At 44.1% G+C, this 25411-nt stretch overlaps 1 protein-coding gene and 1 long non-coding RNA gene across 3 annotated transcripts; one reads left to right on the forward strand and one right to left on the reverse strand.

Moving 5' to 3' along the window:
• Positions 1-209: 209 nt before the first annotated feature.
• On the forward strand, positions 210-9557 carry LOC120978851. Its single transcript, XR_005774197.1, has 3 exons — positions 210-253; positions 8975-9050; positions 9290-9557. It is a non-coding gene; the product is annotated as an uncharacterized LOC120978851 (long non-coding RNA).
• Positions 9558-9564: 7 nt separating this feature from the next.
• On the reverse strand, positions 9565-22534 carry PCSK9 (proprotein convertase subtilisin/kexin type 9). Of its 2 annotated transcripts, none has more exons than XM_040407226.1 (13): positions 22295-22534; positions 21985-22173; positions 19875-20066; positions 18492-18615; positions 17693-17826; positions 17392-17533; positions 16683-16879; positions 15829-16012; positions 14724-14894; positions 13360-13508; positions 12482-12659; positions 12211-12392; positions 9565-9825 (listed from the first exon to the last, which is right to left on the reverse strand). In XM_040407226.1, the coding sequence occupies exons 2-13, from the start codon at positions 22162-22164 to the stop codon at positions 9628-9630; spliced, it is 2031 nt and encodes a 676-aa protein (XP_040263160.1). In that variant the 5' UTR covers positions 22165-22173; positions 22295-22534; the 3' UTR covers positions 9565-9627. The 2 variants fall into 2 exon arrangements, with proteins under 2 accessions (XP_040263160.1, XP_040263159.1); XM_040407225.1 differs by having other exon boundaries at positions 21985-22187.
• Positions 22535-25411: the final 2877 nt, after the last annotated feature.

Below are 25411 nucleotides of genomic sequence, written 5' to 3' on the forward strand. Positions count from 1 at the left end.
TAGAGTGCCGTAGCTCTAGCTTTGTGACGTCAGGGAGCAAGGAGGAGCTTCGGAGGATGCGGGGCGGTGCTGGGCTCATCTGAGGGACAGGACTCATCTAAGGTTCATTTACATATCTATAAAATCTGGTTATTCGACACAATAAAAGCACACAGAGCTATGGGGACTGGGTATTGCGGATGTGCTAGCGGCCATCTAGCAACCCATGTCCTCAGCTCTATACACAAAATCCAAGTGACAGGTTCCCTTTAATGTCCTGTTTGTGAAATAAACATGTTTTTATTTTTTTTTTCTCACCCGTTCAGTACACAGTTTTTTTATTTGCAAGCACAAAACTAAATTTGGATCAGACAAGCATTCAATCACTTATTTTTGTAAGGTGGAGAATGACCATCAGGGTTTGTTAAAGGAATTATCCGGGAACAGATATTTATGACTTATCCTCAGGATAGGTCATCAGTATCCGATCTGTGGAGGTGCAACACTCGGGACCCCCTCTGATCTGCTGTTAGAAGAGGCCTTGAACGCCAAATCCTCTTCCTAGGCCACGTGACATCACCGTACATCGGTCACATGACCTAGTTGCAACTCAAACCCATTCAAGTCAATGGGGCTGAGCTGCATTACCAAGTACAGCCACTATATGATGTACGGCACTGTCTTTGGAAAGCCGCCAGGAGCCTGCATCACTCACCAGAGCTCCGGGCTCCCTGAAACAGCTAATCGGCGGGGATGTCGGGACTTGGACCCCCAGCGGTGTGATAATGATGACCTATCCTGAGGATAAGTCATCATGATCTCTTCCAGGATAACCCATTTAATGGGGTTCTCATCATGGCAACTACTGTCCTCTTGTGCCCCATTAGGGCATATGGCCACCACATAAAGGCAAATCCCACAGTCTCTGACCCGCACAAAGGCTCACTATTAGTGTTGAGCGAACTTGTGTTTTTAAGTTCGGCGTCTAAAGTTCGGGTTATCGAAGAATCGCGTTATGGATTCTAAATTCCGTTATGGTCCGTGGTAGCGGAATCCATAACGAGATTCTTCGATAACTTGAACTTTAGACACTGAACTTAAAACACAAGTTTCGCTCAACATTACTCACTATGCAAGTGAGTACTGCACATTGGGTACAACATATTTATTACAATAACAAGTTAATCTATTCACAATATTAGCAATCAATTACATACAATAAAAATATTATTCCCAATTGTTATGTATGACAATGTAAACCAATATCTAAAAAATTCTAAAAAACTTTTCCATAAAATTCCTGGAGGTTTAGAACAAATTAGAATTCCTGAGGATGGTTAATAGTTGATTAGGGTATCGCGCATTATTCCATAAAATTCATAAAAAATCCCTCTAAGAATTTTCACACTGTTTTATAAAGTGCAATTGATAGGGTATAGTTGGTAAAGTGCAATTTACTTATTGAATGTTCATCAACAGTCTTTTGATATACAACTCGGTGAGAGGTGTCACTTGTATAGCAGATTATTAATAGGGTATTACTTCTAGTTAGGGGTTAGTTGTATGCAGTTTAATGTTTTCACTTACTGCTTGTTGTTCAACTCTATATCTGACTGTAGTGGCGTCTGTAGTGCCTTCGCTTTTTTTCTATACTACTTGGATGGTGCCGCCACACACACACACGTACGTACGTACGTACGTACGTGTGTGTGTGTATACATTGCAATGCATGGGCGCCGACAGTGTGTCCACTGTCTGCAGACATGAACCCATTCATTTAAATGGAGTCTGCAATCTGCATCCGACAGTACTTTTTCGCAGTGCGGAGGCATAGACAGAAAACCCATGGATGCACTCCATAGGTTTCCGATCTGTGCTTCCATTCCAGACCACACCGTATCTTTTGGATTTCAGACCCATCACTTGATACGGTGCGCACACGGCTGGTGCCTGTATATTGCTGGCCACAATACAGGCACAGGCAGGCTATGGTCATGTGCATGAGGCCTAAAGCCATACCTCCTTCCAGTATCCGGCAGGACAGGCCCAGATTTCAGTGGCGGTCCTGGTACGGGGAAGGTATGTTGAAAATGGATCAGTTTTGCCCTAATGCATTCTGAATGGAAAAGGATCCACTCAGAAGGCATCAGTTTGCCTCCGTTCAGTCACCATTCTGCTCTGGAGGCGGACACCAAAACGCTGTCCGCCTGATTAAACTGAGCCAAACGGGGGGACGGATCCGTTTTCTCTGGCACAATAGAAATGGATCCGTCACCCATTCACTTTCAATGGTGTTCAAGATGGATCCGTTATGGTTATAGAAGACCAGGGGCGTAGCTATAGGGGGTGCAGAGGTAGCAGTTGCTACCGGGCCCAGGAGCTTGAAGGGGCCCAAAGACCCTTATGCCACATAAAAAGACACTGGCTTATAGAAAGTGCATGCTGGTCAAGTTACACCTCTGGCTGGAGGGAAGGGGTTAGGCCAAGAATTTGGCATGTCAGGGGTGAGGGTGAGGTTTTTTGCCTCAGGCAGCACGAAGGCTATGTGCCCCTGGCCACAAAGCACTGAGGGAAGGGGGGGCCCAAGCTGAACTCTAGCACCAGGGCCCATGAGCCCATAGCTACGCCCCTGTAGAAGACCTAATACAAATGGATCTGTTTATGACTGATGCATGCGGTTATATTATGGTAACGGAACCGTTTTTGCAGATCCATGACGGATCCGCAAAAAACACAAGTGTGAAAGTGTCCCTCTTCCTTCTATTCTAAAGTTGGGAGGTATGCTAAAGAACTGATGAAATGACACCTAAGGTGCTGTTGTCACTATGGCATCACAAGTAGGCAGAGGTGTCATGTGACCGCTCCCCTGGAGATGCTTTGCTGTGATGCATGCTGGGATTTTTACTTGCAGCTGCTCCGCCCACACAGCCTCTCATTAATGGGCGCATGCTATGCCGAATGCAGTAGAAAAATGATATATATACAGTATATCTGTCATGATACAAATTCCTCTTGGCTTTAGTTATTCTGGGGCACTTTATTGTTTTTTATACTTATGGTGGCCAACCCCTTTAATTTTTCAACCCTGTCCTATGATGGAGTTGAATCGCTGTCATCTTCATAAAATGAGCGTCCGACCTCTAGCATCCCACCAATACCAAGCACTATTGCCCATTCTTTTTGGTGGTGCATGACATAAGGACTCAGAGGACACCAAGGAGACTTCCCGTATCATGCTTCGCCCCCTCAGGCTCTGCACTAACCATGCACTTTAGTCTATTGTCAGATTAAATCAACCATTCCCGCCACAACGGGGCGACCGTCTAAGGCTACTTTCACACTCGCGTTTTGGCTTTCTGTTTGTGAGATCCGTTCAGGGCTCTCTCACAAGCGGTCCAAAACGGATCAGTTTTTGCCCTAATGCATTCTGGAATGGAAAAGGATCCGCTCAGAATGCATCAGTTCAGTCTCCATTCTGCTTTGGAGACGGACACCAAAACGCTCATTGCAGCCTTTTGGTGTCCGTCTGATGAAACTGAGCCAAACGGATCCGTTCTGACACACAATGTAAGTCAATGGGGACGGATCCGTTTTCACTGGCACAATAGAAAACGGATCCGTCCTCCATTGACTTTCAATGGTGTTCAAGACTGATCCGTCTTGGCCATGTTAAAGATAATACAAACGATCCGTTCATGACGGATGCGTTTGTGCAGATCCATGACTTATCCGCACCAAACGCGAGTGTGAAAGTAGCCTTATGTGTATGGGGAGCTATGACTCATCCGGTCATGTTGGGCCGCCGGGAAAGAGAAGAGTTTAGTGCAGGGATAGTCAACCGTGAAACTACAATTCCCAGCATGCACACTTGCGCTGCTCTTCTACAAACTCTCATAGAAATAAATGGAGCATGCTGGGAATTGTAGTTTCACAACAGCTGGAGTGCTGAAGATTGCTGACCCCTGGTCTAGTGCAGCAACCTTCGGCACTCCAGCTGCTATGAAACTATAAGGGCTGTTTCACACGAGCGGATGCCGTGCGTGACATCCGCTCCGTGAATGACAGCCAAGACCCGATGCGGACAGCAGAAGCACGGAGCATTAACATGACTGATAATGCTCCGTTCCTCTCTGTGATCTCTTTACTACGAAATCACAGTGACAACTTTATCTCACTGTGATTTCGTAGTAAAGAGATCACAGAGAGGCACGGAGCAGTATCAATCATGTTAATGCTCCGTGTCTCTGCTGTCTGCATCAGGTCTTGGCTGTCATTCACGGAGCGGATGTCACGCACAGCATCCGCTCGTGTGAAACAGCCCTAACTCCCAGCATGCAAATTTTGCTGGCTGTTCTTGTAACTGCCATGGAAGTGAAAGGAGGATTCTGGGAGTTGTAGTTTTAGAACAGCTGGAGGCTGCTGATTCCTGGTCTAATGCATTGAATTTCAGCACCTGATCCTTTTTTCCCCTGGGAGATAAGCTGTGGCCAGAGGTTCCTGGCTGCAGATTTCTCCTGTTGAATACACATACATGTGACGAAACAAGCATGTATCTGTAAGGGGGAAGACGGCTGTCACCCGAGCAAGCAAGCAAATGAATCCTGAGGCAAGAAGACTACATGCATGCACATCAGATCTGCTGCCCTCTAGTGTCTGTCATCTTCACTGCTGCTTTGGGAGTGAGTGCTAATAACACCATTTTGATCCTGCTGATTGTTTTTAAAGGGTTTCACTATCCACATTTCGTACATGGATGTATATGCTGTGTGCTATTGACTTAAAGGGTTTTTTCAGGTTTGCATTAACATCCCTTTTATAAAGGTGGCTGTAATTTTGTAATATATTTCTTTTACCTTTATTGCTCCTATCCTTTGTTCTGGGCTGTGGTCACATGACCTTGTCCATGCAGCTCTTTCTCATTTCCTGTGATGATCTGTCCATGGGCGGGGCAGTGATAGTGGAGTGTCTATGTAACTAGCTGGGTGGGAGGAGCTATAAACTAGCTGGGTGGTGCTGGAGTTGTGGTAGAGGAAGAAGTGCATCATGGGTTTGGTTGGATACAGCCACAGGAAGTGCTACTTACAGGATGGGAAAAAAACCAAAGGGATGGTGAAAACGGGTCAGGAGAGTTCATATTGAAAAAGAAAAAGCATGGGGAAGATGTACATGAGATAAGCAACTACATGAGCAGACATGTTAAAAATCCACATTTTCCATATTTTTCTTTTATTGAAAATCTACATTTTGTATAAATGCAAATAAATATTTAACGTAGAAAACAGATTTTGTGATAGATATGCCGTGTAATGGATTTCTTGAAAGACAATGCAAGCAGCACGTGGAGTCACAAGTCACCTCCTCTGCATCTAGTACAGGGGTGGGGAACCTCCGGCCCGAGGGCCGTATGCGGCCCACGGTATCATTTCATGTGGCCCCCGGCCAGAACATAATGTGAAAATGCTTATGACCCCTTCCATTATGGAAGCGGTCATTAGCATACGGGAGGCACAGGAAGGTGAGAACAGCACTGCACTGGCTGTCCTCACCTTCCCTGGTCTTCTTTCAGCCCCACACTGTGTCCTGACACATCCAGCGCCAGGACGCAGTGCACGTAGACGTGCACTATGACCTGACGCTGTGCGGTGTGAGGTGACAATATAGTGCGGCAGGAAGAAGAACAGGGAGGGTAAGTGAATCTGCCAAGAGGCAGCGCCGTACGGAGCTGGAGAGGTAAGTTTATTTGTTTATCTTAAATACAGTATCTGATCTGATGTCTGATTGGGGCTGATCTGAGGCTAAAGGAGGGTGGGGAGGGTCTGATGGGGGTCTGATCTGAGGCTTGGGAGGGTCTGATCTGAGGCTGGGGGTGTCTGATCTGAGGCTGGGGTTTGATAGGGGTCTGATCTGAGACTAGGGGGGCTGATGGGGGCTGATCTGAGGCTGGGGAGGGTCTGATGGGGGCTGATCTGAGGCTAGGGAGGGTATTATGAAGGTCTGATCTGAGGCTGGGGGGTCTTATAGGGGCTGATCTGACCCTGGGGGGGCTGATCTGAGGCTGGGCGTCTGATCCGGGTCTGGTCTGAGGCTGGGGGTCTGATGGGAGTCTGATCTGAAGCTAGGAAGGGTCTGATTGGGGTCTAATCTGAGGCTTAGAGGTCTGATCTGAGGCTGATGTAGGCCTGGGGGGTCTGATAGGAGGCTGATTTCAGGCTGATGGAGGTGGGGGCAGATATTTTGCTGAGAAAGGGACAAAGGCAGGGACAGTTGCGAAGAAAGAGGCAGGGAGAGTGAAAGCTGGGTGAACCCCTCTCTGGACCCCCTGGGTTTAGCTTCCTGCCATTAATGTCAAATAAGTAACATTCTGAACTTAAAAATTAGACTGCTATGTGTGGTCAATATGGCGCCTGTATTGTATGTAATATACTGTATATATATAGTGCAGGTGCTATTTTGTGCTGCAAAAATACAGCCCTCTAGATTATTTTAATTGAAGTGCAATTCCTGTAACTTATCCCTAAGTCAATTATATGTTTGACCAAATACAGCAGTAAAAAATTTTTATTGAGAATTTTGTATGGCCCCCGAATGATGTTACAAATATCCAAATGGCCCTTGGCAGCAAAATGGTTCCCCACCGCTGATCTAGTACATGAGAATACACAGCAGTATATACCTGCACCTGGTGGTCAGGAGACGGGCCGTCCCTCACCCTGTGCTAAAGCAGCAGGGATCATGAGCTTGGCATGAGGCCTCCTGCACTATTTGGAGGGTTACAAATGGGGAGAATGACATATTTAAAGGGAAAATCCACTTTTGCACAACCTATTCAAACCAAATATTAATAAACTGAATATATCCGGAAGCTTTATGCGTCACTTACAGGTGAAACCCGAAAAATTTGAATATCATGCAAAGTTCATTTATTTCAGTAATGCAACTTAAAAGGTGAAACTAACATATGAGAGACTCATTACATGCAAAGCGAGATTTTTCAAGCCTTTATTGGTTATAATTTGGATGGTTATGGCTTACAGCTTATGAAACCCCAAAGTCACAATCTCTGGTCCCCTTTGCTCAGGGGGTATGGATTAGTTAGCTGACTACAGTGTGACATTTTGAGCCTAGAATATTGAACCTTTTCACAAAATTCTAATTTTAAGTTGCATTACTGAAATAAATTTTACACGATATTCGGATTTTTCGAGTTTCACCTGTATCTGTTTACATGACGTCCACGTACAAAATCTAAAATCCACCATTCCTGTTACAAGAGGGCATCACATTCTGGCAGATCACCATGGGATGGGCTGATACTGATAGGGAAAGCTATCAGTGACCACCCAAATGTGAGGCATGGCTGCGCTGAGTGCTTTACAGCTCTGGCTAAGGACTCGCGCACGCAGCCGTAAGTGTTTTGCTATCCACACATTTGCGGATACAGGCAGAATGCGTGCTGACATGCACTCTGTTTTTACTCCTGCAGAAATGTCCTATTCTTGCCTGTTTTGCGGACAAGGATGTTGTATTATTTTGCTAGGCTGGGGAACGGACTTACGGCTGTGTGCCGTCCGCATCTTTTGTGGCCCCATTGAGCTGAATGGGTCCACATTTAGGCCTCATGCACACGACCGTTGTGTGCATCCGCGGCCGTTGTTCCGTGTTCCGTTTTTTTTTCGCAGACCCATTGACTTTCAATGGGTCCGTGGAAAAATCGGAAAATGCACCGTTTGGCTTCCGCGTCCGTGATCCGTTTTTCCAGTCCGTGAAAAAAATATGTAAAATATATAGAACCGCGGCACTCGAATTAAGTAGTTAATTATTTATTTATTTATCCATCCACAAGATTAGGACTTAAGGCCAACGTTTCGGTCTCATCCCGAGACCTTGTTCACGGCCTGTAGGAAAGAAACGTCTGGTGTGGAGGATGGCTTGGCCTGTCCTATTTTTTTCACGGACAACGGTTCACGGACCCATTCAAGTCAATGGGTCCGTGAAAAATCACGGATGCACACAAGATAGTCGTCCATGATCCGTGTCCGTTTTTCCTATCATTTTCAATGCAAACTTGACTTAGTTTTTTTTTCACTTTTCATGTCCGTGGATCCTCCAAAAATCAAGGAAGACCCACGGAAGAAAAAACGGTCACGGATCACAGAACAACGGAAATCCGTTTTGCGGACCGCAAAAAAAAAACGGTCGTGTGCATGAGGCCTCAGTCCGCAAAAAACGCGGATCAGATGCGGACCAAAACTACAGCCGTGTGCATGCGCCCTTATAAACGGGGTTCTTTAGTGATGTGCCTAATGGCAACCCTTTTTGTAAGGGCAGCAATATGTACAGTGCTCTGATATGGCATTCACACTATGAGCCTCTGCACAGGAGATTTTGGCATATTTGACGGGAAGAAAGCATGCAGCACCATTCTTCCCAACAAAGTGGCGGAACCCGACAGACCCCATTATAAGTCAGTCTGGCACCACTGGTTTTCATCATATGACTGATCCAGCACTCCTGTAATTTTCCTGTGTTTGAGAGGGTTGCAGAGTAAAGTGATACGTTTTTTGCAAAAATCTTTTGTGGCGTTCCTAAGAAAAAATTACATTTAACCTTTATGCAAATGATGGGTGCAGCCAGCACTGAAAAGCTGAGGTGCACTGATGGTCTAGGCCCCTCCCCTTGGTACACTGAAGCCCTAATTTGCATAAAGAATAAGAGGGGGTAATTTATTAAGCTGAAATATGCAGATTGCGGCGCAACAGCTAGTTGCGCCGCAATCTGTGACGTCTCTCCGCTCATGCCAGGAATAAAAAAAGGGGGCGTCGAGCGGAAGGGAATGGGCCAGCAGGCCCGTCTCATTTACCATTTTCTACGCCTGTTTCAGGCGTAGAAAAAGGTCTAAATGTAAGACAGCTAGGAAGCTGTCTTACATTTAGAAATGGCAGAGGATCCACCAAAGTTATGTAGAGGCCAGCGCCAGCTATAGGGGTTTATTAAGACCGACGTCTAAAACGACAATAAACGTGCCCCAAAATTCTTTTCTCTGGAAAACCACAAGGGATTTTCACAAGACGGTTATCATTTTGAGCAGCAAAATCAACCCTACCAGGCAACATACTTGGTTTTGATGGGTTGATCCTGCTGACGGGTCCTCTTTAATGTGCTATTTTGTATATGATCTTTTATTCATTTTTTTCATATATGTATTCCCAAGTTGAATGTGAAAACCAGCATGTGGTCTGATCTGTGCATTGTGAAGTAGCTGTAATATTAACAATTGGTACAAAGAAAAAGTGCAGCCGACGCCAGCCAGGCAGATACTGACTCCTCTCCAAGCCTTGCCTTTTACAATTACATATATTATCTGGTTGCTATGGGCAACGTTCTCAACAATTGAAGAAAGCTTCACATCCTATATAAATGAACAATAAAAAAAAAAAAATATTCATGATATAAACCGATGGGTTGCAAGCCATGACTTTCCAGCTGTTGGGAATCTACAATCCCCATCATTCCCAGACAGCCTGCATGAGAGTTGTAGTTTGCAGACGTTTGGAATAAACTGGACTCTACAGTAAATAGCGGTCGTATAAAAAAAAAATATAAATGTTATATACAAAATGCTGTTAGCACGCCAGACACGAAATGCTTTCACCTATAATTAGAGTTCTGACTGTCTACTGTATTTGCATTCTTGCAACAAATAGCGATGGCTGCCGCCCCTTTACCACCTTTTCGGTTAAAAATGACACACGTGTTATCAACAGGATAAGCGCCAAGGCTGTTCGATCCACGGGAGTACGCGTTACAGCCAGTCAGGGTCCAGCCATCGTCACAAGACACTGTCACCTGAAATGGCAAAAAGTTTATTTTCACATACGGTGTAATAGCAGCTCATGACCACTAGGAGGCTAATCAGTTGTCACTAATGAAGGTGACCTGATAAACAGTCTGTACCAATCACAAGGACTTGATACTGCAAAGCGGTAGGATTTGGACACATAGGAGACAGACGCACGGTGCTGCCAGGCTAATGGTTGTTCATTTTAAAGAGGTCATCCCACAAAAAATATTACTATGCCATGAACAGGGCATTTCAAAGGAAGCATTATTGCAATATAAATGCAATAAAATATTGCATTTTTTTTATGTACATTACATTTTCCTCTTTGGTAGCGCCCCCTGGTGTTTATGCTTCTGGTCCACCTTCTCTTGCATTCAGTGGTGGACTGACATGCTCAGTAGCTTTTCTGCTCCCTTACCCTCCCCTCAGTGCCAGCGGCTAACCTCTTGGTTTTTTTAAAAATCCCTGTGCCATGCTATCTCTCGCATCTGTAGAAAAGTCTTGTCTTGTCAGTGTATGAATTCTTATATCTAAGAAACCGCTTGGATATAGCAAGTTATCAACTATCTATCTGGACTATGCAGTCACCTATGGTCTGAAAGGTTTTATTATCAGTTCTCATAAAAAAATAAAAAAAAATACATTTTTCAAACCAGCACCTGGATCTGAATACTTTTGTAATTGGATCTAATTAAACATTTAGTATAGCCACTGAGTTATTCAATAAAATGTATCAGTATAGCGCCACCTGCTGTTTGTTCTTTTCCTTTCTCTGTCCACCTAGCTGAGGTGGTCACAAATGCCCAGTTCCGTCTTTCAACTGTTACCAGCTGTATCTACTGTTAGAAGGTGTGACAGTTCCAGGGAGAGAGCTGCAGCGGAATAGACACATCCCCTGAGAAAGGACATGCCCCCTGAGCTGCAGCAGAATGGACATCCCCCTCCCCCGAGCTGCCAGCTTCAAAGTAATCTAGCTGAGCAATCGGAGAAATGAATGGGAAGATCTCTCGATCCATGTGAGATACAGGGCTGGTTTTAGCTTTGTTAGAAATAGATTGTCATGTACTGATGATGCATTGGCGTAACTATAGCGGTCGCAGTCACGACCGGGCCCCTTGTCAGTGGTGCTGTATATTTTCCTTTATAAGATGCACATAACGGAAGTGCTCACTAGTCTGCAGGAGGAGGGGGACATAAGTACTGTGAGCGCTGTACATTACTTACCCCTCCTCCTGCTCGCTCTTCCCGGGGTCCACGCTGCTGTGTCCTGGCCGCCTGCAGCATGAGGACATACAGCGCACACTCTGACCTGACGCTGCAGGAGGTCAGGTGACTGCAGCGCGGGCCCTGAGAAGAGATGAGAACCGGGGAGACAGCCTGACCAGGAGAGGAGCGGCACAGCAGGAGAGGTAAGTTTGTTTATTTTATAGTCTGATATGGAGGTCTAAAGGGTCTGATTGGAGGTATGAAGGGTCTGATTAGGGGTCTAAAGGGTCTGATTGGAGGTATGAAGGGTCTGATTAGGGGTCTAAAGGGTCTGATTGGAGGTATGAAGGGTCTGATTAGGGGTCTAAAGGGTCTGATTGGAGGTATGAAGGGTCTGATTAGGGGTCTAAAGGGTCTGATTGGAGGTATGAAGGGTCTGACTGGGGTCTAGAGAGGTTTAATGGGGAGTCTGGAAAGGTCTAATAGGGGTCTGGAGAGGTCTAATGGGGGTCTGGAGGTCTAATGGGGGGTCCGATTGGGGGTCAGATACGGGGGTTTAGAGGTCAAAGGGGGGTCTGGAGGTCTGGTCTGAGGTCTAATGGGGGTCTGGAGGTCTAATGAGGGTCTTATCTAAGGTCTGATATTGGGGCGGGGTCTAACATGGAGGTCTAATGGGGGTCTGATATGGGGTCAGACAGAGGTCTAAAGGGGGTCTGGTCTGAGATGGGTGGGTCTCATCTGAGGTTTGAATTGGGGGTCTGCTCTGAAAGGTAAGGGGGTATTTTTTTTGTATTGGCACACTATCTGTGTGGTACCAGTATTTTCAGGGGGACTGTTTCTGCAGTATAGTTTTTTTTGGGGGGGGGGCAGGATGGGGTGTTGAAAAGGTGAGGAGGATGATGGAAAAGTAGAAAGGTAAAATGTCTGTTTGTTAAACTCTGCAGAGACGAGGCGCAGCTGAAAGAAGTCACCATGGCGGTCTGGTCTGAAGGAGAAGATGAGGAAAGAGAACACTTGCACCAGGGCCCATGAGCCTTTAGCTACGCCCCTGATACGATGTATATATTCGAGAACTGTGAAAACGACGAGATGACCTTGCTATGATGTAAATGGTCCCACTAAATAGACCTTCAAATATATATATATATATATATAGAGAGAGAGATTTAGAGTCTATGGCCCACCTTATCTGTGAAGCCCACAGGAGAATGTTCCTTCACTCTGCAGGAGATGCTTGGAGCATGACAACACAAGGCATGAGAAGTGATCTCACTTTTCCCAATGCATGCAGGGTCTCTGTCTCCGGTGTTGTGCACGGGCCTCACATGATCACTGAAATGGCCACTTAGAGAATGGGAACTGCAACCTGAGAAACGGAGAAGAAAAGGTACCTTGTGATATGCAAAACAACTGATACATATGACCACATATTGTACAGAGATGATAAGAACATACCGGTCAGAACATGGTCCTCCTGTGTGCAACCGGCAGCGGACATTGTGTTTGCATCGTCGGAGGAGCTTGCATTAACACTGCAGCTTGCTTTTGGCCAAATGCAACATCTAGCAATCGCATAGACTCCTTCTCCACCAAAGGCATTGTGTGCGGTGCAGATTTTTTTACCGTCCTTATCCTGTTGGATAAAGATTATTAATAATTGCAACATATCTGCAAGGTTTGTTTCAAAATGGTGCCATTTTATCATCCGTACCACATGGACCATAGCTCCTATGATTACCTAAGTTCAGCTCAATAGAAGAGCAGGGTATAGGAGGTCTTAAAGGGCATCTGTCAGCAGATTTGTACCTATGAAACTGGCCGACCAGCTGAAGGCATCTGTGTTGGTCCCTTGTTCATATGTGCCCGCATGGCTGAGAAAAATGAGACTCTAGGAGCAACAGGGGCGTTGTCATTACACCAAGAGGCTCTGCTCTCTCTGCAGCTGCTGCGCCCTCTACACTTTGATTGACATAGAAGACATCAGGGGCAGGCATGCTCACATTTACACTGCCTGGTCCTGTTAATAAAAGGGTGCAGCAGTTGCCGAGAGAGCAGAGCCTCTAGGTGTAATGGTAACGCCCCCGTTGCTCCTAGAGGATCATTTGCATATATAAAAACATAATTTTTCTCAGCAATGGCACATATGAACATGGGACCAACACAGATGCCTTCAGCTGCCAAGTGCACATGTAACAGGTCAGACAGTCTAACAGGTACAAATCTGCTGACAGATGCCCTTTAATTATAATAAGTCCATATGGCAGCCATATGAATCAGTCCGAACAAATGCTAAGCCCAACCTGTATTACGTTGTCTGGATTTTTTCTACCTACCTCCACCTGTTCCCCTTTTCTTTTGCCATTTTTAGAAAAACTGGAGCAGCTGAACATTTCCTCACTTCCGGTGCACTTCACTACGGCGGTTGCTGTACGGGCAAAGCCAGATGGTTTTGACCAAACTGTCCGACATAGAAGCTGCTCATCTAAGAGAAGAAATAGGAACACGTTGGAATATGCTCATGAGATTAGATAAACATGGCTGCCCCACTCTAGAAGGACTCTTGCCCGTGGGCTGTGTCCGATATGGCACCACAGCCTCAATCATTTAATTAGGGCTGAAGTTTAATACCAAACACATGCCATGGACAAGAGTGGCCCTGTTTCTGGAAGACAGCAGCCATGGCGTCTTCTTATATGACAGAAAGACCTTTGGGCACCATCGTCGGTGTACCTGCTACCTCTGCACCTCCTATAGCTACTCTCCTGTTACAGAATATTGGAAATTACCGTAACATTAAAGCACATCTAAATGTATCTGTGGCCACAACACTCCTTGTTTTACCGCTATGTTTTCCTTTAACGTCACTTAAAGGGGTTTTCCAGTTTGCATCAAAAATCTTTTAAATATTCATTTATGAAGGTGGCTGTATTTTGTAATGTATTTTTATTTTTTTACCTTTCTTGCTTCTATCTTCCATTCTGGGCTGTGGTCATGATCATGCCCATGCAGCTCTTTCTTATTTCCTGTGATGTCATGTCCATGGGCGGGGCAGTGATAGGGGTGTGTCTATATAACTAGCTGGGTGGGAGGAGCTATACACTAGATGGGCGTTGATGGGGGAGTATCTATGTAACTAGCTGGGTGGGAGGAGCTATACACTAGCTGGGCGTTGTTAGGGGAGTGTTTATGTAACTAGCTGGGTAGGAGAAGCTATAAACCAGCTGGGCGGGGCTGGAGCTGTGGCAGAGGAAGGAGAAGTGCATCATGGGTTTGGTTGGATACAGCAACAGGAAGTGTTACTTTATAGGATGGAAACAAACCAGAGGGATTGGTTTACATGGTGAAAACTTGTCAGGAGAGTCCAAATTGAAAAAAGATGAATGGGGAAGATGTACATGAGGTGAGCAACAAGATGAGCTTATCTACCAACAACCGTAGTAGATCCAGTAAACCCCTTTAAGCTGCTGACCTCATGTCGCTGGGTCCATAAGTCACAGCAGTCATAGACGCTTCATATCAGTACATGTGATCCCTCCTGTTAGATCTTATACAGATTTCAATCCAGTGTCTGATATATAGCAGGCTGGGAATAAAAAAAACTATGACACTCATCTAAGCTATAACATCCCATTCCCAAATCCATAGCACATTAATTCATAAATTAATCATTGTATAGTGCACGTGGTCGGTAACTTGCCATTAACGAGTTTTGCAGGTAATCCAGCCACCCTGTTAGGGGTGATGAGCCGCTGGTCGTCAGGGAACCAGGCTTCGTTAATGGTGTTCTTGGTAGAAAAGTGAATGAGCCTCTGCCTTAGTTCTGTCACCGTTAGGTCTGGCTTTCCGTTCAGGATCATTGCTGCAATACCTGAAAGAGAAGCATCGAAACGCCGGTCAGTGGCATCCAGGTACTACAATGGACGTGCAGAGATGGTCAGTGGGTGCCCAGGCAAAGGTGTGTGGTGGAGTGCCAAGTGGATAGGGGCGATAGAGGTCAGGGCCCAAAAAGGATCCTAAACATCTTGAACAGGGACCATTACATGTAACCCAGAAGTGGGACAAGAGCCATGCTATAATAATGCTCAGTGGGACATACTCTTTCTAAAAAAATTATCTTAGCCAGGGTGCTGAGTCTTCTTAAAGAGTCCTGTATGGAGACTTATTGGCATTGCTTCATGGGAAACGAATAAGCAGAGAGGTATCTCCCAAGAAAGAGAACCATCTTCTCTATTGGAAGTGGCCTCCTATGAGTCAAAATTCAACTTCCCAACAAGCCTTAGGATTTCAGACATGAATATAGCCAGACCAGATATCCATAGACAGCTGTTTCAGGGGTGCTTGCCCCTCATCAGTAGGGAGTAGGATTCTGGCTGGCTCAGCGTGAAACCTTGGAAGCGGCTTAGGCAGGGTGCTGGATCACCTTAAAGAAACCAGTCCTGTGTGGAGACTTACTGGAAGTACTCCAGGGTATGGAGACTTATTTGCAATGCTCCATGGGAAACTAATATGGAAAGAGGTGTCCAAGACATCGCACTGAGCGAGCCAGAATCCCACTCTGTACTGACGAGGGGCAAGCGTCCCCCGAAACGGCTGTCTACGGATGGATATCTGGCTTGGTGATATTCCCTTGTCAAATCCCCAAGGCTAGTTCGAAAGTTGGATCTTGACTCATAGGTGTCCACTTCCAAAAGGTGCCACTTGTGAGATGGTTCTCTTTCATGGGAGATACCTCTTTACATATAAAAAATTATCTGATCCATAATGTCCAACCCATTATCTTTTGTAATAGAAGACCTCCATACCTGCCACGTGTGCGGCTGCTTGAGAAGTTCCGCTCTTGGATGTAAAGCAAGTACTGCAGTCACTGGATGCACCAACGATATCATCTCCAGGAGCAAACATATCAACACAATTGCCAAAATTAGTGCCAAGAGCTCCCATTGTTACCGGTTGGTCTTCATAGTTGGTGGCGCCAACCGTAATAACCTGTAAATGGAATTGATACAATATATCATATTATACTTTAATTGTACAGTTATATCCTACTCAGAAAGTGTGCATCATATAATCCTACATCTTCTCTGTTGAACTGAATGGATCATGGCCTAAAGCTGTTTTCCCAATAGTCAACATAGTGATGGCCCATCCCATAAGAATAGTCGAGATCCACTGACAAACATATGATGGGTATGTACAGTTTTAGTATAGGGGTGTCAGGGGTGTCAAATGAGCTGTCTATAGACTTCTAGCTGGCACAAGGTCTCAGTGAAGTGTAGCCAGTGACCACATCTACACAAGGGGCATTTTCATTTCAACCCCTCAATTTGGGGAGGATGCTATAGAGTTATTAGTTCATTTTGTAGATGCCGTAGCTTAAAGGAATCTGTCTGGTGATGATAAATTAATGTCCAAGTTTTTAACACATGTTGCTTTCAGTCTGACATGTCGGTGACAGCTCTGTTTTTCTAATACAGAGCTCCTAAACCACTGCATTGATATTGAGATATTGAAAATATTCTGGCAGCTTAATGCAGACGCTAAGCTCTGAAGCTCCCTCTAGTGGTGGCAGCCATAATCCTATCATTTATGTCTTTGCATTGGATTTGGACCTCTAAATCAAAAACTGTAGCTTTGACCACTACACAGAGATACTAACCTCTGGTTCTGAAGCTGGTGAATACAGACAAGCATCGTCCTTGTAATTTCCAGCAGCGGCAATGATTATAACCCCAGATTTAATAAGCATCCGACTGGCCATATTGAGTGTTTGGCTGTACCCTCCAACAAAGGGGATGAGAATAATCAGGGGGCTGTATGGCTTCTCATTCAGTGTTTTCTTTATATACTCCAGACCTGTAAGAAATAGACAAGGGATGAGATAAAAATAAGGGTCTGCCACTGTAGTCCATGGGCTGTGCCCGATTCATTCGAATGGACTTAGCTGCAATATTAGACACAGCCCACTGACGAGGGTGGCGCTGTTTGCGGCATTAGAAAATCAGACAACATGTTGCCATTAGTCAAGGGAGGCATGTTGAGCCTTTTAATTCCTTGATGGAATAAAGGGGGGGTGTTTGAAGGCCACGTTTGGTGTATGTGTCGGGAAGGCTCCAAGGGTGTACACATTACATATCCATAGGGCTTCATCGGCTCACCATATGCAAAGACTGAAGAGAGTGCCCTTTTCCATGCAGAGACATTCATTAAACGTATACCGTGTGGTATCGGCTTTTGTCCTACAATGGGGTTCTATTGGCAATGTATGGCACTGTAAGCCTATACAGTAAGAGCCTTGCTTTGGAGGTATACAGAGGAAAATGCACCTTAGATGTGGTGTGAACAGAGCTGAACACTGGACTACATACCCATCAGGCTTCCACTCACTGTCCCTTTACCCTGACAGTTCAATACTCGTAGGCTGCGCAGATTTACACCTTTAGCCACACCAGCATCTCTTCCATTCAGTACACCAGCCAAGTGGGTGCCATGGCTCTCACATTTACTGGCCTACAGGAAACAGGAGAAAAAAAAAAATAATTGTATAGAAATATCTAAGCTTTACATATTTTCAATAACTGTCTCTTTCGTCGAAGATATTGGCGGGGGTCCAAGCAGTTATTAGGCATCACCGCCATGTGCGATCGCTAGGTGCAGACTATAACAAACCTGCCGATAGAACCTAGTCCCATCTTCCTCAGGAACGTTCTCAAATTCTGTAACGTGAACCTTCCCTTCAATTTCCCTATGGTTGCTCTGTATACTGGTGTCTAAGAGATACACCTCCACTGACTCCCCTGTGTCTAAAGAGAAGGTATAAAAAAAAAAACATATACATTATAAAGGAACGGAAAATAAATGAAAAAGCAGACAATAGCGTGTGTGTTGATGCATGTAGTCAAAATAATAATTGCATGGAGACTTTCAGGCTAAGTTCACAAATTTTAGATTTTTTGGAGAATCTGCGCTGCAGAGCACAGTACAGTAAAATACCCATCTTTGGGATTTTCCAATCCTCATCTACACCCTTCGGATTTGCCAATGTGGATTAGATTATTCGCAAATATTTTGTATTAACGTTAATGGAATTTAAATGGGCAATTGAATCCACTTGAGTCCCAAGTGGGTTTGAGCGATCCCCAGTGGGGCTTACATGCCCTGGATTTACTAACTACACTGTTGGTAAGTATGACCAACCATTAGTGATAAGTTGGTTAAAAAACTGACACCATCGTTTTACCACCATGGAAGAAGTAAGCTGCTGAGCTATAAGCCCTGCCCCATAGAGGCCACTTATGTGGGACACTTATGACACTTATGGGACACTTATGAGGACACTTATGTTTTGGGCTATTCTCGGTCTTCTCAGTGATAATTCTTTACTAATATCATTGAAGCCAAGTTGGTTTGCACAGTTATAAAAGTGAACATAGACGTAATGCAAACATAGAGAATGATAAAATCCTACTTGGCGGGTTGAAGTGGTTGGCTACATGCGGAGCGGGCACAATCCTGTCGAGGTTCCAGGGCACACTCTGGCCAAATACATAGGCGTCCTCCTCAATGTAATCTACATGTGGCAGCTTCAGGGCCTGAAGAGGGAAAGAAATAGGTTACGTGACTGTAAATCTTCTCAATCTTATTAACCCCCTGGCACCATAAATTATTTTCATCTTTATCTTTTCTTTTCCTCCACGTCATAATAATTTAATATTTAATATCTCACACAATGTATTGAGAAGCTGAAAAAAACAATTACGGTGAATTATTAGTGGTGTGGCATTGTGGAAAAAAATTTCACCATCATTTTATGGGTTTTGTATTTACAGCGTTCACTGGATGGTAAACATGAGACATTACCTTTATTCTTTTAGTACGTTTACAGCTATAACAAATTTATATATATATTTTTATCTTTCAATACTTAAAAATAAAAAAAATAAAAAAATACCTTTTTTTATATATCCATCTACAGAGCTTTTTGAGGACTCGTTTTTTTTGTGGGGCAGTCTATATTTTTATTAATATAATTTTTGATCACTTATTTATTAAATTTTTTGTTTGTTTGAGGCAACGCAACAAAAAAGATAAAAAAAAACAGCAATTCAGGCACTTAGATTTTTTTTTCCTATTACAACTTTCTGCATATGGGATAAATACTTTTATATTTTAATTATTATTATTATTATTATTAATTATTTAATAATACCAGTGATGTTTTTTATTTTATTATTTATGTGTAAAAGGGTATGATTTCAATTTAAAATTCTTTAGTTTTAAAAATTATTTTGTATTTTTCTTTTTACTTTATTTTATTTTTTGCTTTATTTTTAGTCCCCCAAGGGAAGTAACACATTTAATATGATCATTAGATCGCTTATACCATAGACTGCAATCAAATATTACAGTCTATGGTAAAATTAATTAAAGGGGGTTTCCACCTTTTCGATATTGATGAACTATATTGAGGATAGGTCATCAATATCAGAACATTGCGGTGTAACATCGGGCACCCCCCACCAATCAGCTGTTTGTGGCTGGGGCTGTACACATAAGGGCTCAGACCTGAAAACAGCAGGTCCGCAATGTATGTGCATCGGCCATGTGCACACAGTATCACGGATGCGGGCCCATCAAGGACCCATTCAAGTTGAATGGGTCTGCATCTGTCACACGGATGATGCCCGTGCATTGGGGACCACAAATTGCGGCCCCCAATGCACAGAACGGCAGTCATACGTCGGAGCTGGAAGCACAAGGCTCCCTCCAGTGTGTAGTGGCGTGCTAGGGTACTGCAACTCCCATTTTTTAAATGTTTTTCTAAACCACGAGATGAATATCTGCCACTTACCATCTCCAGGAGATCACCGCTCATCTTTATGACAAACCCTCGAAACAGTTCATGGAAAATATAGACAATTTTTGTCAGGTAGCCATGTTTTGCCGCTCTGGTCTGCAGCCGATGGATCACTCTTTCTGTCTGGGACCTGTGAACATTTTCTTTTAAAACCACCACGTACTGGCCGGACAATCTCCAGGCATCCTATTAAAAAAATCATTCTCTGGTCATTCTATAGGAATAGGCACAGAAGACAAGTAGCAAGAAAAGAAGAGGCACATAATAGCATATATATAAAAGCACCAAACTAAAGTCGCAAATATCGCATGTGACAACGCTGTACTAAAATTAGTGACCATCGTTCAATCATCCATCAAATCTGAAAAGTGGCAAGAGAAATGTGCACGGTCTCCAAGGAAAAGAGTGTTAAATAAATCAAGTGAAAATGTTCAAACTTCTGGCCAGTTTTATGCATGCTCGCAGCAGGTGTAGATCAGATTTTAAGGTCTACATGCCTACAGCCGGCCAAATACTTTATGCTAATCGCCATTTTACCGATTTGCATCAAAAACCATGACAAAACTGCTTTGTGCAATGATTCCTGACCCCAAGACTCAAAAGGGTTGTCCAACGGCCCACAGAAATTTCAGTAATAGCTCCTTAAAGGGGTTAGCCCATCTCACACTTTGGTGGCATATGTCTAGGATTGGTGCAGGTCCCATCTCTGGGACCAGTTCCCATCTCTAAAACAGGGCCCCAAGAGCGAAGGAGAGCGTACTGCGCATGTGCGACATGCTCTCCATTCACCTCTATGAGCGTTCCGAAAAGAGCCGAGCAAGCAGACTCGGCTATTTCCAGGACCTTCTATACAAGTGAATAGAGAACACACCACGCTAGCATGGCCACCTCTCCATTCACCTCTATAAGAGTACCGGAAATAGCTGAGCCGGCGCTCAGTTATTTTCATCACTCCCATAGAAGTGAATGGAGGGTGGCATCGCTTGCGCTGTGTGCCCTCGTTCACTTTGGATACCCTGTTCCACAGGCGGGACCCTCACCTATTGGACATGTGAATAACTGATGATGTGAATAACTGATGTGAATTTTGATGTGAAATTTCTGTGGGGGTCAGACAACTCCTTTTAGGAACATTGTGGTTTGATAACGGTTATTGTAGGACCTGCTGAACAATCTTCAGATGGACCTCTGCTCATTCTGGGCTTAGGAGTCCAGTGGGCGGTATTTTCAGTGATTGACAGCTATCTTTTTATGCATTTTCATACAGTGCATGCTGTCAATTAGTGAATAGGGCCTCCCACAATCCCACATTGACCTCAAACCATACATTGGTATTCATCAACCCCATTCTGACACCTAGATTCATGCTTTCCACCACTGCAGCCCCATTGGTAGCATTGGGTGACATTATATTTTTCAGTCTTGATAATATGCAGTTTTACCATCAAAACACACATGCTCAGGTCCAGGAAGTGTCCATATGGCCTTCTTGGTCAAGTAATCAAACTAGAGCAACCTAAATATTTTTATTTGTAATAAAAATGTGGTCGTCGGCAGAACCTATGGAAATGTACAATTTCAATACAACGTTATAAACATGTAATGAACGTTCTATAGCCTTTAGCTTATTTGAAGACCTTAAAGGAACCCTTACTGCTCCTTTATTTGCATCACTGCTCCCAACGACAAACCAAACATGGACGACAACCGATGAGATCCGTTATCATGGAGATCTCCAGTCCCATGTATATGTAAGTAGGATGGCGTGGTCCTGGTTTGTGTGGGTGCTGGGGTTGTGGGTTCCTAGCCCTGAATAGTATCAACATAAAAACTTCAGCACTCCAGTGAATGTGGTGGTATCAAGGTGTATTTTTTATTTTTCTTATGCAAGGCAACTCAAAGTGAAAGTGTGACGTTTCGATCAATTCTGCCCTTTTTCAAACACAAGTTGCCAGTAGAGAATTAGGAGAAATCATGGAGGATGTGTTGAGCTGCTAGACATGTAGTCCTATGTATAGTTATGGGGGTTTATTGATGTCGTCCTCTTTAAATGACTTATTCCACCAAATATAGGAAAACTACAAATATAAAACGTAGAACTTACCTTATTGCTCCAGAGGAAAACCCCTGGAGTTGTCTTCTTCTCCGTTTCGACATGGGCATCTTCTTCCAAGGCAAGGCTGAGGACCATCTCTTCTCCGTAATCGCCCTCGTCAGCTGCCGTCCGGACCGGACCGAGCAACAAACAGCAAGTATAAACCAAGATGGGGGCACTGAGGATCATGGTGGGACCCTGGACAAGAACAACTGGTGCAAAAAAAATAAAAAATAAATCAAAAACTTTTCAGGTGGAAAGAAGGAAACAATGCCAATGCTATGCTAGCAATATCTCAAATTAAAAAAAAAAGACTCACAAAGTTTGCAGTCTGCAACCTGTTTTTTTGGGTGGGGAGAAGCAGAATCACACCACCTCTTGTCTCATCGGATGATCCAGTCCGGTTACTGATTACCTGGTTTAGCTGAACCTCATTCGTAGAGTCAAATTACAAAAGAGACAGCTTGTATGTTTAGGGATGATTGCCACCCCCTCATAGGAAGAGACACAGGACTGTGCATGCAGTGCCCCTCCACTCCCACCAAAATTCATGTACAAACACAAGCTAGATGCATGTACGTGACAGCTCACTCCCACACACAGAACCCCTGCCTGCCCTCTGATACTACTGGAGCTTCTTCCCCCCACATTTTGGGCACTGCAAGCGATGCGTCTCTGTTCCCTGCCCCCTTTAAATTCAATCTCCAATTATCTTCCTTGCCCACCGCTCATCATTTGTGCTATTTTAGGAATCAGTTTGCATATCCTCCAGAGCTAGTTTTCTAAGCCTTTGCCTTTGATCTCTAAATCTCAGCAAAATGTTCATGTTTTTCAGCTCTAAATGATTTATTAATCGCACTAAATTCTCGCTGTCCCCTCGAATGCTTCTTAAAGGCACGTTCAAAGATACCAGAACTGAACATCAGAAATGATGCTTATTAGAGATGAGCAAATTGATTTAAAAAATTTGGAAATTTTAACCCAAATTTTTCTAAAAGTTTAAGTTTGAACCTGTATTTTGTGTGTTTTGGTTCAATTCAAGAGATGGGGGGGATGGGGGGGGGGGGAGGAAGGGGAGCAGGAGAAAACGTATTTGTATCTGAATCAAATCAAAAAGTCAATTTGAACTAATCAGACCCAAATCAAATTTTATGAAATTTGCTCATCTACAATTATTATTATTATTACCGGTAATTTCATGTATTTTTTTAAACCCTACTTCTTATTCTTTAATGCCTCATTTACACTTCAGTGTTTGGTCAGTTATTTCCAGCAGTGATTTTGAGCCAAAACCGGGTGCGGCTCTAAACACAGAACAGGTGCAGATCTTTCCCTTAGGCCTCCTGCACACGACCGTATGGCTTTTTCAGTGTTTTGCGGTCTGTTTTTCACGGATCCGTTGTTCCGTTTTTTGTTTCCGTTTCTGTTCCGTTTTTCCGTTTTTCCGTATGGCATATACAGTATACAGTAATTACATAGATAAAATTGGGCTGGGCATAACATTTTCAATAGATGGTTCCGCAAAAAACGGAAGGTAAACGAAAGACATACGGATGCATTTCCGTATGTGTTCCGTTTTCTTGCAGACCCATTGACTTGAATGGAGCCACGGAACGTGATTTGCGGGCAATAATAGGAAATGTTCTATTCTTAAACAGAACGGAAAAACGGAAATACGGAAACGGAATGCATACGGAGTACATTCCGTTTTTTTTGCGGAACCATTGAAATGAATGGTTCCGTATACGGACCGTATATGGAACGCAAAAAACGGCCAGTAAACAGGGGGGGAGGGAACGGTCGTGTGCAGGAGGCCTTATACCTTATGTCTGTGGAGGCTCCGATCCTGGTTTTGGCTCACAATCACTGATGGAAATCACTGACCGGAACACTGACGTGTGAATGAGGCTTTGGATTTAGCTCCTTCAGTATATGTCATTTGTAAATATTTGACCACTAGGTGGCACTGTTCACTTGATATGGATTTTATTTATTTTTTTAACACAAAACAAAATGGTAGTTTCGTTATACACTAAAATGTACACCTAAAGGGATCAATAGCAATTTATTTTATAAAAAAAAGTACTATTCTAAATGATATTGAAGGGGTGTCCACATCTGCATTGGAGGGTCCATTAGGCCTCAGCCAAAAAAAAATAAAAAAAATAAAACTGCTGCACTATATTGGGCACTGTAACGCAAAAACTGTAACGCAAAACCCAATAGACCTCATGGAGTCTGTCAAGCGCTGTTGCCGCCCACCACCTGATAAAATCCAGCATTTACATACATTTGTGTTGCTCTGCTTCTGCAGTGGAGCAGAACAATGACAATGATAAGCGTGGCCGTAGTGCTGATATGAATGAGCCCTAAAATGAAGAACTGAATCAGGGACAGTCGTCTCATAGAGAGTGTAAGGCCCTTTTTCAGATTGTGAACTGGGACCGATGTGAATGGGGACAATCCCTGTACGGCGCTGCAGAATATGCTGGCACTATACAAGCCATGGAAAATGACCCCCCCTGTCAGACTGGGGTCTTTTACCTGTATTATAAGGTCCTTTTACACAGACTGATAAAAGCTCATTCCCGATAATTGTCAAGTGTAAAAGGTGCCTGCAGGGACGGACTGGCCATAGACTCTACAGGGAAATTTCCCGGTGCCCAGGGGGACACCTGAGCCCTCCTTACTGCCGCTGGTCAAGTGCATCAAGTACTTATGTTCCCATGGCTGCAGATTCCCCCCCTGAATTCAATTGTAAGGCTGTTCTCGGAACTGCCTGCTCCCGGTGACCGCATGTGTTTCAGAGCGGCTCGCGGCGCAGGCACAGGTAAGGACTTACCTTTGCATCGCCGGGCTTGGGAATAAAGATGGCAGATCGCATGTGTTCGTCGTCGGCGAACATTGCGAACTGGCCATCACTGCTTACTAATGTATTGTGATTCTCCATATTGCTTCCGTTGATCGCTGGATTCATTTTTCCATCACAGCAAGTAATTTCCCTGTACATTGGATAGGGGGTAATCCTGACTATTGGGACATAAACCAATAATGAGAATAAATGGAGTAGAGGTCCACCATGGCTTCATTTAAATCTATGGGTCTGCAGAAGATAGCCGTGTACAGCATTTTTCCATGACACTGTACAGCAGATAGATATTTTATTTATTAACCCCTTAAGGACTCAGCCCTATTTCACCTTAAGGACTTTTTTCAGTATCATCTATACTGAGGGGGAAGCATAAAAAGTATGTGTGGGGTCCATCTACATACAGAACATACTGTCCTGGACAAGTATATGTCATTTGTGTGCAAATATTGGGAATGAAAGCAAATGTGATTGGTTGCTGTGAGTTGCTGGATATGTAAGGTAATCCGTTTTGGAGAATGCCTTTCTTTGTGAAGGGTCCTTAACTCCTTAAGGATCGGGCTCATT

The sequence above is a fragment of the Bufo bufo genome, chromosome 9 (assembly GCF_905171765.1).
Source record: "Bufo bufo chromosome 9, aBufBuf1.1, whole genome shotgun sequence".
Taxonomy (NCBI): Eukaryota; Metazoa; Chordata; class Amphibia; order Anura; family Bufonidae; genus Bufo; species Bufo bufo.